This window comes from Ochotona curzoniae, unplaced genomic scaffold (assembly GCF_017591425.1).
Source record: "Ochotona curzoniae isolate NIBS_2020 unplaced genomic scaffold, NIBS_Ocur_1.0 contig_517, whole genome shotgun sequence".
Taxonomy (NCBI): domain Eukaryota; kingdom Metazoa; phylum Chordata; class Mammalia; order Lagomorpha; family Ochotonidae; genus Ochotona; species Ochotona curzoniae.
In genome coordinates, this window is record NW_024466454.1 from 6404915 (window position 1) to 6427078 (window position 22164).

Below are 22164 nucleotides of genomic sequence, written 5' to 3' on the forward strand. Positions count from 1 at the left end.
GTGTGTAGTAGGTTGGGTTGATCTGGGCTGCAGCATTCATTGATTTGTGTAAGAAATGGGGCTGGAGATAGACCTGACCCAGCAGTTGCAATTAGCAGAGTGTGTATAGGCTGATGAGGGTGACTGGCTGAGACAGACCCTGTACTGGAAAGCACACACGAGAGGTCTGGGATTACCTTAAACAAGGTTTCTTTGGGGATCACTCCAACTGAACCTCTGGACTCAGAACTCCAACCGTGGGGAGAATTGCAGGATCTGTGGTCTGACCTTATGTCAGAACTGGGCCTCTTCAGTGGAAAAGACAGAGCAGCGGACGGCAGGTCCAGATGCACAAGTAGGATATAGCAGTCCATTGGGACCTGCAGAGGACATCTGGTACCATAGCAGAGGAAGGAGAGCAGAACAAATTGGACAACTACTTCAGCCAAGTGTCGACGGCAAATATCTGGGCAGATGTAGACTCTAAGGTTAATTCTGTCAGCCAATGGACCTTGGAAGGATTTCCTCATCATTGAATCAGTGAGATCAACAGAATTTCAGAACTATTGAAACCACTTCAGCAGAACCCTTGGGACATGCTGCACATTGGGGATCCTGGGGTGAGACTGGGTGGCCATTCCCCATCATCGGATACTGAGGCAGTTGGGAGGCTGAATATGGCTTCTCCCCTCATCTGCCTCTTTCCCCCAGATAAAGGAAGAAGAAAAAGAAAATTTGAAACAATGGTTTCACCCACTTTCCCCTAACCCCCAATCCTTCCCACCGTCATCAACTATGTAAACATTATTTTTAAATTATAAATAGAAACAACAAAAAAAGTTCTCACACCTAGATCTTTTCATTTTGAATTAGGGCCAAATTAATTTGCTTGACAGTAAATGTGTTTTATTAATTATAGGTTCAATTTTTTTTCTCTTGCAGCTAGATGTAATCATAGCAGATTTGGATGGAGGCACTATTAAGATTCCAGAATGCATCCACCTCTCTTCCCTTCCAGAACCTCTCCTACATCAGACTCAAGCAGCTCTTTCTTTGGTATGATTTCCTTTTTAAATAGTGATTTTTCTGTTGACGTAAATCTGACACAAAGTTAATTGGAATCCAAAAATAATTGCCAGTTGGATCATTTAAAAGAGGATTATATGTTTGAAATTTGATTTATTCTGATACAGTATTTAGAATAGAATTCTCCATTTGTAGGAGTTAACTAAAGGTTCTACTTTGAATCCTAACTCAATGTTTAATCTACCTTCATTGTGGTTTTCATTGTTTTTGTGTAATTACTATCATATATCAGATACTGTTCTAGTTATTGGGTATAGTCTTACAAAGTCAAGAAAAAAAAATCTTCCTGATCTTCCTCTGAATCCCTGAATTCCCTAAAATCCTCACTTCCTGAAATTTACCTGTGTTCCCTAAACTCTTTATCAGCATCTCATTTTTCCTTGGTGGATGTGGTTCCTGCCAAGTGGTATGACAGTGTTTTGTGCTTTCAGATTACTGCAGGTAGGTGTGACTTAACATTATAGACAGTAAAGTTTTAAAATGTCTTGCAATCTGGATTTTTCTTGTCAACACAAATTTAATTTTTTTCATTTTTTAACTTGATTAATTTGTTTTTAAAACATTTGTTTATGTCACTTGAAAGAGTTACTGAGAGAAAGAGGGAGGCAGAGATTGTCCATCCACTAGTTCAGTCCCCAAATGACCACAATAGCCAGAGCTGAGTTGATCCAAATCTGGGAGCCAGGAGCTTCTTCTGGGTCTCTCATTAAGTGCATGGTTCCAAAGCCATGAGCCTCTCCCACTGCATTTCCAGGAGGGAGCTTACTTAGAAGTGAAGCCAGGACACAAACTGAAGCCCATATGGAATGCTGATGCCATAGGCAGAGGATTAGCTTGCTACACCACTGTGCCAGCTTCATCTTAGTTTAAAAATGATTTGTTTATTTGAAGTGTAGAATGACAGAGAAAGTGGAGAGAAAGAGAGAAAAAAAAAAAACCTCCATTTGCTGGTTCATTTCCCATATGGCTTCAATGGTTGGAACTTCAGCCAAGCTGAAGCCAGGAGCCCAGAACTCCTCTGTCTCCTGCTTGGATTATAGGGGCCCAAGTACTTGGGCCACCTTCCATTGCCTTTCCTTTTGTGCTAATAGGGAACTGGAAGGAATCAGAAGTGGAACAGCTAGAACAATTAGTGTTCCATCAAAAGCAATGGTCTAACCTGCTGCTGGAATACCACGCCTTGCCTTAGTTGATATTTAAGATCATTGTTTTACTGACTGCCTTTTAGGTGTTCGTTTATCTGTCATCAGAAAAATGAACCCTAGACATTCTATATTCTTTTCTAAAATATTGTTAGGACAAGCACCTTTATGTTCTCCTTTAGTAATATTCTAGCATAGGGTGTTTAAAGGGTTTTTTCCCTAAATATCATCCTAGAAATCTGAAATTACTAAGCTGATTCTTGTCTCAGAAAACTTTAAAATATGTATTATTGATTGTTATTATGATAATATATAAATATCCTATAAATGCTGTGTAATAATATATATAGTTATTCTATAAAGTGGAACTCTTTAGAGAACACTGGCTTTCCATAAGGTAATCTGTAATACAAGACTTGGCAGATTACAAAGGAAACTAGGATACGATGCAGGAGACCTGAGTCAGTCTTCATTCTGTCACATGACATTATTGAGCAAATCATAGCCCATCACTAGACCTGTTTATCTCTAGGATGATTATTTATTCAGAAGTGACTAAGTGACTTTCCCAAAGTGACTTTGGATGGTATGTGGTGAATCATTTTTATTCTAATTATCTACTAATTTTAATATACCTTCAAAATGTAAAACCTTTCACTTGACAAATATCTTCTAAGAAGAATTCTAGGTTTAAAAAGGTCAATGGATTTAAAAACAGTTTATAGAAAATATTAAGTGTAATTGCATAGTTGTATGGATAAAGCAAATGCTGAGAAGTTAGTATATAAATGATTAAAGTAAGCTTAATTTTTTTAGAGAAATTCTAGTGATGAAATTTATATATGGTTATATTCTTGCGAGATTAATAATTATTCAGGGATTAAGTATCAGATTAACTGAGATTTGGGGCCCGGCACGGTGGCCTAGCAGCTAAAGTCCTTGCCTTGGACACGCCAGGATCCCGTATGAGTGCCGGTTCTAATCCTGGGAGCTACACTTCCCATCCAGCTCCCTGCTGGTGGCCTGGGAAAGCAGTGGAAGGGGGCCCAAAGCCTTGGGATCTGCACCTGCATGGGAGACCTGGGGGAAACTTCTAGCTCCTGGCTTCAGATAAGCTAAACTCCGGCCATTAGACTGCTCCGGGAATGAATCAGCAGACAGAGGATCTTCCTCTCCTCCTCTCTGTATATCTGACTTTGCAATAAAAATAAATAAAATAGTTAACTGAGATTTTAATTCTTAAATCAGAGACTCCTAGCAGGAGTGATGCTACATAATGATACTTTTAACATACAACACTCATACCAGCAAATTCAAAGTATAAAATTCATTTTTGGTAAAACTGAGGATAGCTATTATTATGTTTATCAAGCACAATGGTGGATATTGTGTTATAGTCAGGTCCTGGAATTAAATATCAGAACACAGTATATTGTCAAGTAGAATCAGAGTTGATAAAGCCTTAAGGAGATTTCACTGGCAAGTGTATGAGCTTTTCATAGTTAGTAAATAATTGTAATCAGATGACAGTAAAATACCTCAACTGTTTAATAACTAAATGAATGTAAAGATACCAAGGCATTAATACAATGTATAGAAGATAGAATGCTACATATTGTCAATATTTACTGTTATTTCAAGCACTGTTTTCATGTTTTTGTCTATTCTAAGTATACTATTAAGGAACCTTAGTATTTGAAAAATATATGAAGACCAGAATTTGCTGAATCCTACTGAAGTTTCATCTTTTTCTTTGTGCAGATCTTGCATGGAACCTTCTTTCTCCATGCCCCCACTACTTTCCTCAGAATTGTACCCAAATAGTTCTTTATTTGTTTCCCCCTAGCTTTCCCTAGCATAAGTTACTTATACCTTATATAATTCTAACTCTTGTCACATCTTACTGAACTTGATCTTTCTAGATGGACTGTGAAGTTCAAAAGCTAACTCTTTTCTTCCCCCATATATCAGTTATTTTATTAGAATAAGAAACAGGAAAACAAATGCTTGGTTTTTTAAAATCAGCTATGTAGAAAAATAGCTCTATCCTAATCATTCTTTTTCCAGAAATGACTACTATTATTTTTTATAACTTCTCATTCTTGTTTATATGTATTTAGTCAGTGATTTTTTCAATGGAATCAGACTCTCACTGTATAATATATATTCTTATATATATAATATCATCTATAATTTTATATAATATATATAATTATATATTATTTATACAATATATTATTTTATATAATATATATTTATATAATATTATTTATATAATATTTATATAATATATATTTATATATTATATATAATCTTTATATATATAATATTCTTTTCTGGAACTTTTTTTCATGTTTTGTCCTAAAAAAAAATTCTACCGAACTCACTTAGCTGTCTAACTAATATTTCATGGAAGGAATGTACCATAATTCTTTTCCTGATATTTTTCTATCTTAATGCTGCAAGCATATGAAAGATTATGTTTTATTGATACTGGAGCCTTTCACATATTTCTTTACTTTAGATTTTACACCCAGATTTGGAAGTAGCAGATCATGCTTTTCCTCCTCCACGAACAGCTTTATCACATTCAAAAATGCTGGTAAGTTTAATAAGTCAATTTGGTATTTTTAGAGAGGTGTGCTTTTATCCTGTAGATTTGTTTAAAAAGTAGAGTAAAGTTAGAGTCAAATGTGTATCATACTAAAAAGTGCCCCCAGTTGGAAACTAGTAATTCCAGTGGCAGTCATATACCCTCCTTCTGGAGGAGCCACGGGTCAGGGCATTCACTGACCAGGAGAGGAGAGCTAAGACTGTGGCCCCTCAACAAACAATTCTAGAACAGAGAATCAGAACTAAAAACACAAGCATTTTAAAGAAATCAAGTTTAAATCAAGTTTAAAGAAAAAGTGAATGGAAATAGCTCCAGTTAGAAGCCAAAAGGTGATTATGTAACAAAGGGCCCTTTGTTATTTTGCCCAGTGTATTTCTTGGAGGGAGGTGAGCTTTATGTCCTGGAAGGAACGTCATAGTACTAGACATCATTGACAAGTAAAATTTGTCACTGATTTACCACAATGTTTTGGCACTAAAATTTGTGGTTGATTTTGCAGTATATTAGTAAAATAGACAGCTTTCATTTGAAACATAATTAAGATTTTGATATTTAAAAAGCGAGCCCTGGAGTATCAAAACAGAATTATAAAGTCGTACCTTTTTAATACCAGAATAAACTTTTAGATGTTATACAAACTTTGCAAACCCGTGTAAGAACTTCATGAATTCTTAAAATTTAAGTTTGAGGATTTTTCTTGTTATAATCTGTGACTGTAATTCTTTTGGAGGATATGGTAGACAAAACAGTTAGCATACATGCCCCTCTCTAACATGCTAACAGATCAGACCCAGCCTTATTTTCTGCCAAAGGAAAATTAGCTGCCGTAAGACAAGCTTGTTTATTGGGTTCAATACAAAGAACTGTTTAGCAACCTGCTCTGCTGCCCAGATGGGTGGGATAGATGGGATGGACTATAAGCCCGTTACTCAGAGTTGCTCCAAATGACCCTTTAACGAGTGAGAAGCATCAAAACACTCACTCTTTACAACTTTTTAATTTCTTTTTACTTAGGTTTTGGGTTTTGTTTTGTTTTACAAATTTATTTACTTAACATGTTTCTTTTTACATTTTCAGGATAAAGAAGTACGAGCAGTTTTCCTTAGATTATTTGCCCAACTTTTCCAAGGATATAGATCATGTTTACAACTTATAAGGATTCATGCAGAGCCAGTTATACATTTTCATAAAGTAAGATACTGAATGAACCCTATTGCATCTGTTGAAAGTTGACTGTAATTTAATGCAACAGCTTTGTTTTACTGGCCGTGTATTTTGACCTTATCAAATGTGATTATTTATAGTCTCTCCTTTCTTTGGCTAGACAATAATTCTTGCCACCATGGAATGGACAGAATGCTTTACTGTGTTAACTTTGAAGTTAATTTTCCTTTTGAAGTTGAACTTTAATTTCTGATTTGTCCTCCTGCCTAATACACAGATTGGTTTTTATTGTTTCTAATATGTGTTGTATTTCAGATATCAGACAAAAAACTTTTTCAAGAGAAATGCTATATATACATCTATGTATACATACATTATATGTGTGTGTGTTTTAAAAAGTTACAAAGGGAGAAAGACAGCTGGTGGTTCACTCCCCAGAAGGCTGCAGTGACCAGGTCTGGGCCAGACCAAAGCCAGGAGCCAGCAGCTCCATCAAGGTCTCCCAGGTGGGTGGCAGTGCCCTAAGCACTTAGCCATCTTCTGCTTTTCCCATGTCATTAGCAGGAAGTTGGGTGGGAAGTGGCTGGTAGCCACATGATAAGCTGGTATTGCAGGCAGAGGTTCTACCTGTTACATTACTACACTAGCTCCTAAGAAATATAGTGTATAGCAACTCATATTTATACATGTGGGCATTTATATAGGCTTCAATGTTTGTTGTCTTTGCTTTGACCATTTGTCTATTACCAAACAATAAATTATTATTTCACCTTTTCTTTCTTTACAGACAGCTTTCTTGGGACAGCGTGGTTTGGTTGAGAATGATTTCCTCTCTAAAGTACTCAATGGAATGGCGTTTGCAGGTTTTGTTTCAGAAAGAGGGCCTCCTTATAGATCCTGTGATCTCTTTGATGAGGTATGGCTCTTATAAAATGAGTGCAGTATTTACAGGCATACAGGCTGGTAGTTAAAAGTACCTTTTAATATTAACCCCCCAAAAATATAATTTAAATGTGAAATAACTAAATATTACTTATTATTTTGCCAATTTCTATATCATATAAGAAAATTTAGGGAAAAGATATAAGTATGGAATGCTTTAGAAAATCAAAAATTTTTCTTAATTTTAAAAAATTTATTTGAAATACAAAATCACAGGGGTGGGTTCACTTGGGTGAGGGGAAAAGACAGAGATAAAAATTCCATGCACTGGGCCCAGTGTGATAGCCTGTGGCTTAAGTCCTCTCCTAGCATCCACTTGGATCCCACACGAGTGTTGGTGCTAATCCTGGTAGCCCCACTTCCCATCCAACTCACTGCTTATGGCCTGGGAAAGCAGTGGAGGATGACTCAAAGCCTTGGGACCCTGCACTTGATGGGAGATCTGGAAGAGGCTCCTGGTTCCTGGCTTCAGATGGTTGCAGTTCTGGCTGTTGCACTCACTTGGGGAGTGAATCAATGCATGGAAGATCTTCCTCTCTCTGTCTTTCCTCCTTTCTGTATATCTGACTTTGCAATAAAAGTAAAACAAGTCTTTAAAAAATAAAATTTTTTAAATAATAAAAATCTTAAAGAAACAAAAAAAGGTACATTCCGTAAATGGCTGCAGTGGCCTGGGCTGAACCAGGCTAAAGCCAGGAGTCTAGAATTCCATTTAAGTCTTCTGTATGGACATAGAGGCTCAAGGAGTTGAACCATCTTCCCAGCTGCATCAGCAGGGAATTGAATCAGAAATTCAATAGCCAGGAATTGAACTGATGCCCACGTGGGATGCTGGAATTGCAAACAAAGGCTTAACCCACGCCCCACAACACCAGACCACCTGGTGTTCCCTGACAGGAAGGCAACTTTCCAAAATTAATTTTTAAATGATTTTTAAGAGTTGGTTAACATTTTTAAAGTTTTGGCAGTGATTTCAAAATTAAACTATTTGTTGAAGGCAGTAATGCAGTGATCTCTACCCATCTCATAGGAAGTGAGGAAGTGTGATGTATAGATGTGGAACTTAAAACTGCGGTGGCATAGAGCCATAGGCAACTAGGCGTTAAAAAAAAAAAAAAGAGGAAGTGGAGTAAGCCAGTTCACAGTTTTATATGTCTATTCGCGTGAAGTTACTAGTTCTAACATGAAATAATCCTATCATGTACTTTTCTCTTCCACATTCATTTACTCTCAAGTTTTTCTTCTTGTCAGTATCCTTTTCTCTGACTTAAGCATACACACTCACATAGTTATCCCAGTAAGTGACAGGAATACATGCTAGAATGTGTGTGTGTAATTTGAGACCTGGAAAGAGCCTCAGGTTCTCTTGTCCTTCCACCTTACTTGTGAGTGAGGAGCAGGTGATCTGTGGGGAATCATGCCCTCAGCAGAGCTGGACCTGGAGGCTGAGCAGGCTGACAGAAATGTCTGGGTCCTGCCTTATGCAGTAGAGGAGTATGTGGAGACTTCCAGAGTGACTCTGTGTGGGACGGTCCTTAGAGCAAGACTTGTGATTGACAGAGTCTCTCAGTTCCAGAAAGGACTTTCCCCACAAAGTCAAACCCAAAATCGTTAAGAATCCAGTTGACTTTGTAGTCCCCAAACAGAAGTAAAACCCAGCAGTAAACATCTACTGACAATAATATACATTCTAGAGTTTTCAGATTTATGAGTTGTGTGAAATTATGGAATGAATTTTTAAATTTCAGCATACTTTAGAGTTAATGTTTTGCCATTTGATTCTCTTTCCCAGTTGGTAGCCTTTGAAGTAGAGAGAATTAAAGTTGAAGAAAATAATCCATTGAAAATGATAAAGCATGTCAGAGAACTTGCTGAGCAACTATTTAAAAATGTAAGTAAGTATGTTTATTTGGATAGTAATTTAAAATGTACTAATAAGTGTTCTCTTTGCAAAGCTAAAACAGATAATCTTTCAAATGGTAATCTTTACTCTGGATTTTAAGCTGTAAGACATTAAAATTGATATGTAAATAAAAAATGACCACATTTTACAAAGTATTTTTGTCTATCACTATATTATAAAAATATTCACAATTTCCATCTTGTCATTTGCCCAAATTATAACTTGCATTTGAGTATTTATCTAATTATTTTAAAGTCAGAGTGGTAGAGAGAGAGAGAGAGAGAGAGACACAGAAAGATCTTCTATCTACTTGTTCACTCCCCAGATGGCCACAGTGCCAGTGCTGGTTCAGGAAAAAACCCAATGACTAGACTTAATCCCGAGCACTCTGAAACAGGATGTAGGTTTTCTGAGTGGTAGTTTGACCCACTATGACACAACTCTTACCTCTTTGGATTTCAGTCTTCAGACAGAGGAGATTCACTGGAGACCAGAACTTTAGACAGGATTGATCAATACGTTCTGCGTCAGACTATTGTGTGGTTTTCAATTGAATCAAGAAGGCATCTCAACATTGTTTTGAGTAAGCAAAGAATAAAAAACTGAAAGGAAATAAGTTGGCAAATCCCAACAGAAACTCCAGAGTTTCCAGAGGAAATGTATTAAGTTAAAAGGACTATGAGTTGGTCAAGTATAAAATAGGATGACTAGGCAGAAAGAGCCCAAGGCAGCAGTGAGAGCGTGTGTGTGTGGAAACTGGATTTGGTAGTGAGAGCTGTCACTCCTCCTGTGGGAATTAATCTAAAGGGAAAGTAAGTGAAGGTATATTTTAAGGACCAATACATATGACTTAATGTGACTAAGTTAACTTTTAGGCAGTGTTTTGTCACATGCATTGGAACCTGAGAACCAAGTGAATAAAGCAATATGTTTCTTAGTGCCATAATCAATTATTTATTAATTTTAAGTTTTTCCTTCAGATTGTGACCTTTCTTTGAGGGACATAGTCTTTTTTTTTGTTTAACTTCAAAGGTTCCAAATTAGGAGAAACACAATGCAACTTTTAAAATTTATTCTTATCTAAGTTTTGGTTAATTTGAGAATTCTGAAGTTCTTTTTTTCAGTTGCCAGTAGTTCACTATACACTCTGGAAATGTATGCAGTTTACCTATAATTTTTTTAAAAACGACTAACACATATGGAAGTTATTTGCCATGATATTCTTTAACCGGTCAAAAGATTAATTTAGGGCCTGGTGCGATTTTTAAGGTCCTTGCCTTGAGCGTGCCAGGATCCCATATAGACACCAGTTCTAATCCCGGCAACTCACTTCCCATCCAGCTCCCTGCTTGTGTATAATAAATACCATGCCCAATATAATAAATGCATTTTTTTTTTCTGAGATTTTTTTTTTAATTGGAAAAGCAGATACACAGAGAGAAGCAGATACATAGAAAAGGATCTGTCTGTTGGTTCACTCCACAAGTGGCCGTGTGTGTGTGGAAACTGGATTTGGTAGTGAGAGCTGCCAAAGCCGAGTGAATCCAAAGCCAGGAGCTTCTTCTTGGTCTTTCACATAGGTGCATGGTCCCAAGGCCTTGGACTGTCTTCCACTGCTTTCCCAGACCACAAGTAAGGAGCCAGATGAGAAGTGGAACAGCTGGGAGTGAATCACTGTCCATATGCGATCCTGACGAATGCAAGACGAGGATTCAGAAGCTAGATTATTGCGCTGGGCCTATTAAATGCGTTTCTTGATTAATGTACTCTAAATGTAAAAATAAGCTAAATAATTCCTCCCTATGGTATAACTTGCCTCTCTTGCCGCAGTGTATATATTCAGCCAGTACATAATTGAAAACTGAGGCAAAATGAATAACTAGTATTTGAAGTATTAAAGTTAAATGTAAAACATAACCAAGCCTTCTTAAAGCAATTATCCTGAGGTATTGTAAAAGTAGTCTGAGAGTTTATGTCATTAGATCAGAGTTCATCATATGTACCATTCTGGGACCCCTCATGGCTCTTTTTTTTCACAGTTTAATTGAACTACATTTAATATAATTAGTTCTGGAGAATCAAGATGGCAGAATAGGCAAGGACATGTTTAAGCAGAGAAACATACGCCAGTGTGAAGCAGAGAGGGCACATTCCAGGAAATAGGAGAGGATGGAACAACAGCAGAGGGGCACCTCGAGACTGCCAGACATGGGAAAGCAGTGACCAACATCCCAGTATCATTTATTGATCAGTGATCTGAACTACACTGGCAGCTGCAATTACACTAGCAACAAGGTGGGAAGGAACGTTCACCAGGAGCCCAGGAAGTGAACCCAGACAAAGAGCTGTCCATCCTGCTGGTCTGTTTGATTTGATTAGGAGGAGAGACATAGCGGCAGATCCCATATGGTCAGTGTGGTAACAGGGTGGATTTAACTGCCCAGTCTGCCATGTAGAGCTGAATAAGGTGCCATTTTGTATAGGGAGGCAAAGGCTATGGGACAGTATTGCACATGCCCTGACCTGGCAGTGAAGTAACTTCTGCCTCAGTGAACTGCAACAACATGGCATCCTACAAGTTACACCTAAGACAGGTCCAAGTAGCCCTCAGACATAACAGCCAACAGATCAAGAACTGTAGTGGTGCCACATCAAGAGCCATTTTGTACAGTGTGGAAAGACTTTAAGACTGCAGGGACAACAAGGAGCTGCGCATGCACTGAACAAACTCACTGAGCTCATTGCATTGCACTGGTCTCACAGGGAAAATAATGCTGACTTTGGCATTGTGCGGGTCAAAATAGCTCCGTGTGGCCCTTAGACCTAATAGCCAACAGGTTCTGGCAAGATCAGCACCACCAACAACCTAGCTATATAGGACTCCAGGTATCTCCCTAATCCTGGGACCTGTGCCAACCGTAAGTGAGAGAAAAGTTGTACAGACAACGATGCAGTCTCAGCACAGTATCACAGGAGTTGGAGACTGGTGAGCCAGAAGCTGGACTTCAAAGACCATGGTGGAAGCCTAACACAAGAATCCAGAACTGAAACTCACTGGAGGAATGGCACAAGTGTACTTTGTGCAAACAAAGAGCTGTGTGCCAACTACAATAAGTAAAATTGAATTGTGGACCTGTGGGTGACAAAGCTTATAAACCTGCTCCAGGGCCCGGCACGGTGGCACAAGTGGTTAAGGTCCTAGCCTTGCACACCCGGGATCCCATATGGGCGCCGGTTCTACCCCGGCAGCCCCACTTCCCATCCAGCTCCCTGCCTGTGGCCTGGGAAAGCAGTCGAGGACGGCCCAAAGCTTTGGGACCCTGCACCCGCGTGGGAGACCCAGAAGAGGCTCCTGGCTTTGGATCGGCATAGTATCGGCCGTTGTGCTCACTTGGGGAGTGAATCATCAGATGGAAGATCTTCCTCTCTGTCTCTCCTCTATGTATATCTGCCTTTCCAATAAAAAAATAATAAAAATAAATCCTTTAAAAAAAAATAAACCTGCTCCAAGGAGAAGAATCTGCCAACCAGAAGTACAATGACCAACACCAAAAGAGGAGACAGTCACAGTGAATATTACTGAAGACTCCCTGCAAAGAAGCAAAACCCTGTGCCAACCTCAGAGTTCACTGAGGAAGACATCAAGAAAATGAGGGATCCAGAATTCAAAATACTTATTATAAAGTTTGTTATTAACAATGAGAAGCATGTAATACAGGAGTCCAAGAAATTTAAGGAACATGTCACACTGGAAATGAGTCAAATGAAAGCTGATTCATCAGAAATTAAAACTACAGTGGAGCAAAATAAAAGTATGTGGAGAGTCTCCAAAGTAGAATGAAGCAAACAGAAGAAAGAATCTCAGAACTGGAAGATATTTCCTATCACCAGGAAGAAAAAAACAAAAGGCTGGAAGCAGATCTGGGTCAAGCTAAAAAAAGTATTCAAGAATTCAAAGACACTATTGAGAGGCCAAATATAAGAGTTATGGGAGTCCCAGAAGGTGCAGAAAGAGAAGCTGGGTTTACAAATGTATTTAATGAAATAATAAAGGAAATTTTCCCTAATCTAGAGGAAAATTGGGAAAAAAGATCCAGGAGGGACACAGAACTCCCAACAGGCTTGACCATAAGTGATCTTCACCATGACACTTGACCACCAAGCTCTCTTCAATCAAACATAAGGAAAAGATCCTTAAATGTGCACATAAAAAAATCAACTGACATATAAAGGAATGCCAATTGAATTCACAGGAGATCTCTCACAGGTAACTATAGGCAAGAAGAGAATGGAGTAACATATTCCAGATTCTAAAAGTAAAAAGTTGTTGGCCTAGGATAACATACCCAGCAGAACTTTCCTTTGTCTTTGAAAATGAAATAAAATTCTTCCACAGTCAAGAAAAGTTGAAAGAATATGCCTCTTCCAGATCTGCCCTACAAACGATACTTCAAGATGTTCTCTTGACAGAGAAGAGGAATAGCAGCCACCAAAACCAAAGGCAAATGTGAAAAACATTTCAGTAAATAAGAACAGAAGACTCGGGCCCGGCGCGGTGGCGCAAGTGGTTAAGGTCCTCGCCTTGCACACCCGGGATCCCATATGGGCGCCGGTTCTATCCCGGCAGCCCTGCTTCCTTTCCAGCTCCTGGCCTGTGGCCCCAGAGAGCAGTCAAGGATGGCCCAAGGCTTTGGGACTCTGCACCCACGCATGGGGCACCTGGAAGAGGCTCCTGGCTTCGGATCTGCATAGCATCGGCCGTTGTGCTCACTTGGGGAGTGAATCATCGGACAGAAGATCTTCCTCTCTGTCTCTCCTCTCTGTATATCCACCTTTCCAATAATAAAAATAAATCTTTTTTAAAAAATAAGAACAGAAGACTAAATCAATTAATAACCCACTGCTGAAATGACAGGACCAAATTACCACACATACATATCAACCCTGAATGTAAATGGTTTAAACTCGTCAATCAAACGTCATAGATTTACAGACTATATTAAAAAAAAAAACAAAGCCCATCTATTTGTTACCTACAGAAGTCATCTCACCAACATAAATCAGTGGAAACTATATCTCATGGGTTTTGATGTTTTTAAATTTAGTTTCATCTCTTCAGAACTCTCATTAAATAATTCACTGTCTCATAGATCATACAGTAGCATCGTTTTCTTCAAGAAGGTTCTTGATTTTCATTTCTTCAGCTACACGTTAGTCATTAACTTCATTGTGTTGTTAATGTCTTTTTTCTTCCTGATGTTGATTTTGTTTTGTGGCTCTTCATTTAAGGGATGTACAGTAACTGTGTAATGGAAACTATCCAGTATGTTATTTAACTTCATGCCATTGTAAATTTCGATTTTTCTTCCTGGTGTTGATTTTGTATTGTGGCTTTTCATTTAAAGGGATATATACTAACTGGGTAATGGAGACTAACATATCCAGATATGAGTATACAATGCAGTATGCATCTCTACTTCCAGATCAAAGATGAACTCCCAATGAAACTGTTTACTATAAGACAATAGGATGCTGGACTTTCTGCCATTGTCCATGCCTACAATGATGGACATATGACTGTTTATGAAGAACTATACTATAGTAATAGTATAGGGGAACTCTGGGGATGTGGATGGATCTTGGAGATGGAGTATGGAAAATGCCAGGGCTTATGGAAATGTATCATAAAATTATAATAATAAAAGTTAAAAAGGAAGAAAAATATATATAACTAGTTCCATTCATACTTGCCAGATACCTACTAGGCCCACCATAGTACATGATTTTCTTGCTGTTTAAAGAGGAAGTTACGTACATGTGCTTAGTGAGATTTTGAGAATATTCCAATGGATGTCGGATATTCAGAGATTCTTTCTGGTTCTATATTTTGAAGTTCCTGATGATTCCAGCATTCCTGGATAAATATAGAGTTAAAAAGAAAAACATGATTATAGATTAACTTTCTTGGATCATGCAGAGAATTCAGGGGAAGGAGGGAGAATGGTGTCAGTGAGAGAAATAATCCACATGGTTCTGTTTTTAAGTAGTTAGATTATTTAAAATCACATTTCTGAAATACCCTTTTAGTAAGCAAGATACAGCTATACAGTTTAATGATGTCCTTGTTATTAGGTGTTAATGAGGACCTGATGATTCCGTGCTGGTGTTTGTAAATACTTTATGGCACTGAAATCTGTTGTGGATGTAGCCATTCTGCAATGTCATTTAAATACCCCAAGTGTACCCTATCATATCGTTATAACACTTTTAAAAGTTTTACTTATTTATTTTTTAATTGAAAGGCAGTGGGGAGGGACAAAAAGAGTAAGAGATCTTCCACTCACTGGTTCACTCCCCAAATGGGCCAGTCTGAAGACAGGAATCAGAAGCTTCTTGCAGGTTTCCCATGTGAGTGCAAGGGCCCAAACACTTGAATCATCTTTCCCAGCTGCATTAGTAGAGAGTTGGAGCAGCAGGAGAACAGCCAGGTCTCAAAGCAGTGCACCTATGACATGCTGGTGCCACAGGTGGCAGCTTTACCTGCTGCCCTGGCACCAGCCCCTTACATAACTTTTTAGTCAGATTTCGGAACTATGGGTACAATAAGTTTAAAGTGAGGATAGCTGTTTTGAAGCTCTCTGGACCTTCCTTAGTAAGAAAAGTGTTTGATGACTCAAGTATTTGGTAGCCTGAAGGAAAAGGAAGATTTTAAATCTATTGAAGATAGATTTTCAGTATTTAACTATTAAATTGGCAGGATTTACACCATGAAAATTATTGATAGCAGATCTTTCCAAGCTCGGTTGGTAATACTAAGGTCTGGTAACTTTGGCTTTGAGTGTTTAGCTGCATGTAGGCACATTTACCTGTTAACTTACTCTAGCCCTGAGATTCTTTTTTTAAAAAATTATTTTTGTTGGAAAGACAGGTTTGCAGAGAGGAGAGACAGATAGATCTTTCATCCACTGGTTCACTCCCCAAAAGACCTCTATGGCCAGAGCTGAGCCAGTCTGAATCAGAAGCTTCTTCTTCTTGGTCTCCCACCTGGGTGCAGGGTCCCAAAGCTTTAGGCCATCCTACACTGTTTTCCCAGGCCACAAACAGGAAGTGGACGGGAAGTAGAGCACTTGGGACAAAAACTAATGCCTATATGGGATCCCAGCATGTGCAAGATGAGAATTTTAGTCACTGTGCCAGAAGACAGGGTCCAGCCCTATGATTCCTGCCATACACTTATAAAACACTGCCAACTGCATAATGAGAACATTATTACAGGCCAATGGGACAGGCATATGGCATAGCAATTAAGCTATTACTTGAGATGTCCACCTGCCATATCAGAGTACTGCAATCCTGGTTCCACTTCTGCTTCTAGGTTCTTTATCAAGAAGCACTACTTTCAGGGCCCTGTGCAGTGGCCTAGTGGCTAAAGTCTTCACCTTGAACGCTCCGGGATCCCATTTGGGTGCCGGTTCTATCCCAGCAGCCCCGCTTCCCAACCAGCTCCCTGCTTGGTGGCCTGGGAAAACAGTCGAGGATGGCCCAAAGCTTTGGGACCCTGCACCCACGCATGGGGCACCTGGAAGAGGTTCCGGGTTCCCAGCTTCGCACCGGCGGAGCACCAGAAGTTGCTGTCAATAGGGGAGTGAATCATCGGATGGAAAATCTTCCTCTCTGTCTCTCCTCCTCTCTGTATATCTAACTTTGTAATAAAAATAAATAAATCTTTTAAAAAAAGAAGAAGAAGCACTACTTTCATATCTCCCTGTCCCCCTTTACAAATAAATATCTGCAGAGTTGGCCAACACTGGGCCCGGTGCAAAAGACTAGTGGCTAAATCCTTGCCTTGTATGTGCCAGGATCCCATATGGGCACCGGTTCGAATCCTGGCTGCTCCACTTCCCTTCCAACTTCCTGCTTGTGCCCTGGGAAAGCAGTAGACCTTGGGACCCTGCACCTACTTGGAGACCTGGAAGATGTTCCTGACTCATGGCTTTGGATCAGCTTGGTGCCAGCTGTTGCACCCATGTGGGCTGTGAACCAACAGAGAGAGCTTTCTCTCTCTCTCCTCTCTGTATATCTGCCTTTCCAATAAAAATACATAAATCTTTAAATAAAATGACCAAGACAAGAGCCTTATAAAACCTATGTTCCAAGACACTAAGAAATCAGTTGCACCTGTGTTTTAGGCATACACATTGTATCTAATTTTTTGAAGTAGTATACTAGGCCATGTAATTTGACAACTTCATTAAAAATGAAGGGATCCAGATTGTCTTACGGATTAATATAGAATTTCTAATTGTGTCTTATGCATTTACCCAGTGTTGGGCCAGATGGGTGCTGAAATCTTAATGGAAAGGGTGAGCATTTAGCACTCTGGTGAAGCTGCTTCTTGGGATAACCACAACACGAATCCGAATACCTGGGCTCCCTTCTTTGCTCTGTTCTTCAACCAAGCTTTTTGCTAATGTGTACCCTGGGAGGCAAATGACTTAAGTGATCGGTTCTCTAAAAGACCCAGGTTGAATTTTTTGCTTTTGGCTTCAGTTTGACCCAGCTGGCTGCAGACATTTGGGAAATGAGTGAACCAACAAATGAGATTGATATTCGCTTTCTCTCAGGTGAATTAGTGAGGTTTTATTTCATTGAAACAATAAATGAAATACAGAAATAGCTATTCTAAACCAAAGAAGACCTTACATTTCTTTGAAAGTTAATGCCCCTTTGTAGCCCTGATCTGTTTTATGACAGTATCCTTGCTTTTTCTGTCACTGTGCAATTTTTTCAGCTTAGCTCCTGAAATAGCTTTTGCATTTTCACCAACTATATACGAGAGTTCCATTTGTTCCATGTTTTCACCAGCACAGTATTGTCAGTTATCTTCTTGTTTTTTTGTTTATTGGTTAATTTTTTTCTTTTTTTGTCTTAGCTGTTCTTACTGGTGTGTAGTGGTTTCTCATGGTTTTAATTTACTTTTCAGCAGGTGAGAGTAGGTCTGTTAGCTAGCAAACATGTGGACCTGTTACTTATGAAGGGGATACTTGTCTTAGAACAAGAAATTTCCACTGGAGTCATGAATTAGAGCAGTGGTTTTCAGTGGGGACAAAGCCCCATTCATACTCCATGAAATCTAGTTATATCAGAAACATTTTTGGCTATCACAGGTGAAAGAGATGTATTACTGTTACCTAGCAATATAGGCCATTGTTACTTGTAAACATCCTTAGTACAGGTTGCCCTGTCAACCAACCTGAGAGTTACTTTTGTTTGTTTGTTTGTTTAAAGATCTGTGTATTTTTGTTGGGAAGGAAGAGTTACAGAAAGAGGAGAAACAGAGGGAAAACAGAGAGAGGGTGAGAGGGAGTATCGATCTTCCATCTGTCTGTTGGAGTTGGGCTGGTCTGAAACCAGAAGCCAGGAGCTTCTTCCAGGCTCTTTGGACCCTCCTCTGCTGCTTTTCTAGACCATAAACAAGGAACTAGATAAGAAGTAGTGCGGCCAGACTGTGAACTAGCACCCACATAGGACACCAGTGCAACAGTTTGAGAGGATTAGCATGCTGTACCACTTTGCTGGCCACAACCCTGAAGGATTATTAAGCCCTGAACATCAGTATTGCTGAGATTGCGATATTTCTTTGTAGACAGGAGCAACCAGTTCACAGGTGTTAAAGTCATCCATGAAACTTCCCTGAATTAAAGGTGAGATATTAATTCAATTGAATAAGCATAGAAAGGCCTGTGAAGTTGGGAAACTGAGAGTTTCATTCCATCCATATTGACTGTAATGTTAAACCAACTCTAAAGAGTACAGTTATTGGCATAAATTGTTAAGTATTGTCAAAATTTGCTAGTATATATTTCATTTACATTTAAAGGAATTTTCATGTAATTTATTATCTCACATAGTTCCAGATATAATTGATGCATGTTGGATAATTTTAAATACATAAATGGAACTGACAGATTTGACAGTCTGTAGCAGGAGCATATTGCCTTGTCATTCACTACTGAGAACAGTAAGTAGGAAGGACTTTCCCCCAACATGGCTGTTACCTACTTTGAATTTCCATGGAGGATTTGGTGTTGTGTTTTGCTTTGGTTTGCTTGCTTACCTATATTCCTAGTCTTGTTAGGTGTAAGCCCTGGACATATTATTAGTTCTCCTGGCAAAGGAAAAAGATAAGAAAATCCAGATCTCCAGACCAGATAGTATGTGTGCATCACTTTTCAAATCTCAGAAAATCACTGTACCTCCCATTATGGTTTGTTTTGTTTTTGCTTTGTGGAAGTATTTAATGGGAATATAAAATTAATCATCTTTAGAGGGACCTTGAATTATTGTTAAAGAGATCTTTTAAAGCAGCTACAGGACCCAACACAGTGGTGGCCTATCAGCTAAAGTCCCTGCCTTGCCCATGCTGGGGTCCAATATGGATGCCAGTTCTAATCCTGGCAGCCCTGCTTCCCATCCAGCTCCCTGCTTGTGACCTGGGAAAGCAGTCAAGGACAGCCCAAAGCCTTGGGACCCTGTGCCTGTGTGGGAGACCTGGAAGAAGCTCCTAGCTCCTAACTTGGGATTGGCTCAGCTCTAACCATTGTGGCCGTTTGGGAAGTGAATCATCAAATGGAAAATCTTCTCTGTATATCTGACTTTGCAACAAAAATAAATAATTCTTTTTTTAAAAAAAAAAAAAAAAGCAGTTACAAAGGCTTTTCCTTGAAAGTCATTGTGTTTCCTCAAAAATCTCTCTCGAGGTAGTGCATTTTGCTAAGTTTCCTTGGGTAGTTTTTTCTGAATAAAAATGTTGTCTTATTCAGCGTATGTATTTAGTTGTCCAAATCCTGAGTTATTATTTTACATTTGTTTTTCTCTGGAATCGAAGATGAGGATTTGGCTATTTCTTGGTATTGTTGAAAAATACTGGATTTCTTTGTTTCAACAAAGAGATTGGACAACAAAATTGGGTGGCAGTTTTTAAGGAGCTCAAATAACCTTAAAGGGATCCATCAAAATGCACTGAGAGTTGCAAGTAACAGGAAGTATTCCTGAGAACACATAGAGGATAAACAGTCCTAGTTGATAGTTTCTGTTACTCTGCCATCTACTCAAGAAGTCATGATGAGCCCTCTCCACATTGATTTCTGTACTGGCTACACTTATCTACACTCCCACCAAGATTGGATTAGTTTATTTTTTCCCTGTATCCTCACTGGCAGGTGTTTTTTGTAGACTTGTGTATGTATATAAGGCTGTTGCCACTGGAGCGAGATGGAACCTCAATGTGGTTTTTATTTAGGAGCCTGAGCATTTTCTCATATGTCATTTAGTCATTTGAATTTCATCTTTTGAAAAACAGCTGCTCCTGTGTTTTGCCCATTTCTTAACAGGGTTGTTTGTTTTGCTGTTGTTGCATTTCTGAAGCTCTTTGCATGTCTTGGATATTAGTCCTCTACCATTTGCAATAAAATGATCCCAACTGGAAACCATACTTAGGGAAGTAAACCAGATCCAAAAGGACAAAGATCATATGTTCTCTCTGATATGTGACAGTCCTTGTGCAAAATACAAAGTAAATAAGGATAGGTAAACAAATATATACATACATTCCCATAGATGAACTGTGCAGCAGAGACTATCATACCAAGAAGTGGATACTTTGCACTACACATCTGCTTCTGAAGAAGAGTAGGACTCCCAAGGATATGTTTAAATATACTTTTACAGTATGATACTAGATTTTCCCCCTTTACTGATACATACCATGTCATGATGCATTCAAAGAGCAGGAAGTTAAGCTTGTAACGTTACAAAGGGAAATAGTAATAGTAATAACAAGTCATGATGTAGCCAGGTTACATGTAAGGTTGCACATGGTCTTGTGCACTTATGTGGCCCACCAGAGGGCAGCAGTGCACAGACACATTTCCAGAAAAGTTCATCTACGCTTGAAGAAATTCAGTTTTTTTTCAATCTTTCAAATACAGTTAAATATATTTTAATAAGTTTAGATCGTGACTTGCACTCCAGTATATAACATATACAACTACAGATGTATACAACTTTGAGCTTCAAGTTGACATGATTTTAAACAATGCTTGTTATTTTTATTTGTTATGGATTTTTTTTTTTACAATATTTCTAGTTGATTACTGGAAGAGTATTAATAGGTAAGAGCACTGTATCAGCAGTTCCTGTTTAAGTCCATATTTGATAATGAATCAGTTATCACTGCCATTATTAATATGCATAATATGTGTACATATACATAATATGAATGACTAGTTATATGATAGAAATCTTAGGAGAAACAGAATATTTTAAATTTAAAAGTATGGTTTCATGCACTAGAAAGAAATATTTTTCAAACAGGCTTTTGGAAAATAGTCATTTATTCTGGAAAATAGTCATTTATTCTGGAGTGGGGTGTGGTTGGGGCAGGTGTTCTAAGAGCTTTCTGGTAATAGCTTGGTCAGTTCTCACAAGGATATTATGAGCTTATATTATGTAGATATATATAAACTTATTTTCCTATCTTTGCTAATATAATGGGAAAATATAAGGCTTATGTGGAGGCTAATTGGCAGGAATAAATTTTATGTCTGACTTTACCATCTCAGGAACCTTGTATGTTAACCATGAGTAGATTTCTTAGGCACAATTATTTAGCTGTAATTACATATAAAATGTGGAGTAAGAACTAAAATCTTTTTTGACAGGGCAGAATTACGTTCATTCTATTGATACTGATATAGTATCGTCTACTGTAGACCAATCTTTCCTTTATCTGGGTTGGGGCCATATTGCCAAACAGAATTGTAGAGAGCAGCTCCAATTGATGTTGACAATTGGTTAATTTCAACTGTCAGCAGGATGTTTGTAGTAGTATTAGATTTAATCCACAATGTAAATAGTATCAAATTAGTGGGAACACGGAATTTTCTGGTTGTGGAGCATCTGATAAACACTGAGATTGTTCTAACAATTGTTGTAAAGCAACCTTCCCCCAGAGAACTTTATGAAAAGGGTGAATTCCACTATACCTGTATTATTTGAAATACAATACTGGTTAACCAAATGACTAGACATGAATTTACACAAGCCCCAAAAATCTGTAAGAACCTTGGTTGACTAATTTAATTGTTATTATAATTCTGATTTGTGTTCAAACAGGAAGTGGTTTAAGTGCCAGGCAATTACTAGATGTAACAGATAAACAACAAAGTTTTTCAATGACTACAGCTTCTCCCCTGTATAGGAGCTTCATTTTCGTGAGAGAAGATGAGCAGTAAGTTAAATTTATAGCATATGAGAAAGTGCTAAGTACTCGA

General features: G+C 38.4%; 1 protein-coding gene across 3 annotated transcripts in view; it reads left to right on the top strand.

Annotated features, from left to right (window-relative positions):
• Positions 1-22164, top strand: part of SBF2 (SET binding factor 2) — a 382316-nt gene that overhangs the window by 187947 nt on the left and 172205 nt on the right. For 2 of the 3 annotated variants that reach the window (XM_040989139.1, XM_040989140.1), the window contains exons 9-13: positions 922-1035; positions 4732-4809; positions 5899-6012; positions 6773-6901; positions 8720-8818. In XM_040989139.1, coding sequence (XP_040845073.1) covers positions 922-1035; positions 4732-4809; positions 5899-6012; positions 6773-6901; positions 8720-8818 — 534 coding nt within the window. The remainder of the gene's footprint in view (positions 1-921; positions 1036-4731; positions 4810-5898; positions 6013-6772; positions 6902-8719; positions 8819-22164) is intronic. The other variant, XM_040989142.1, reaches the window with a different exon arrangement.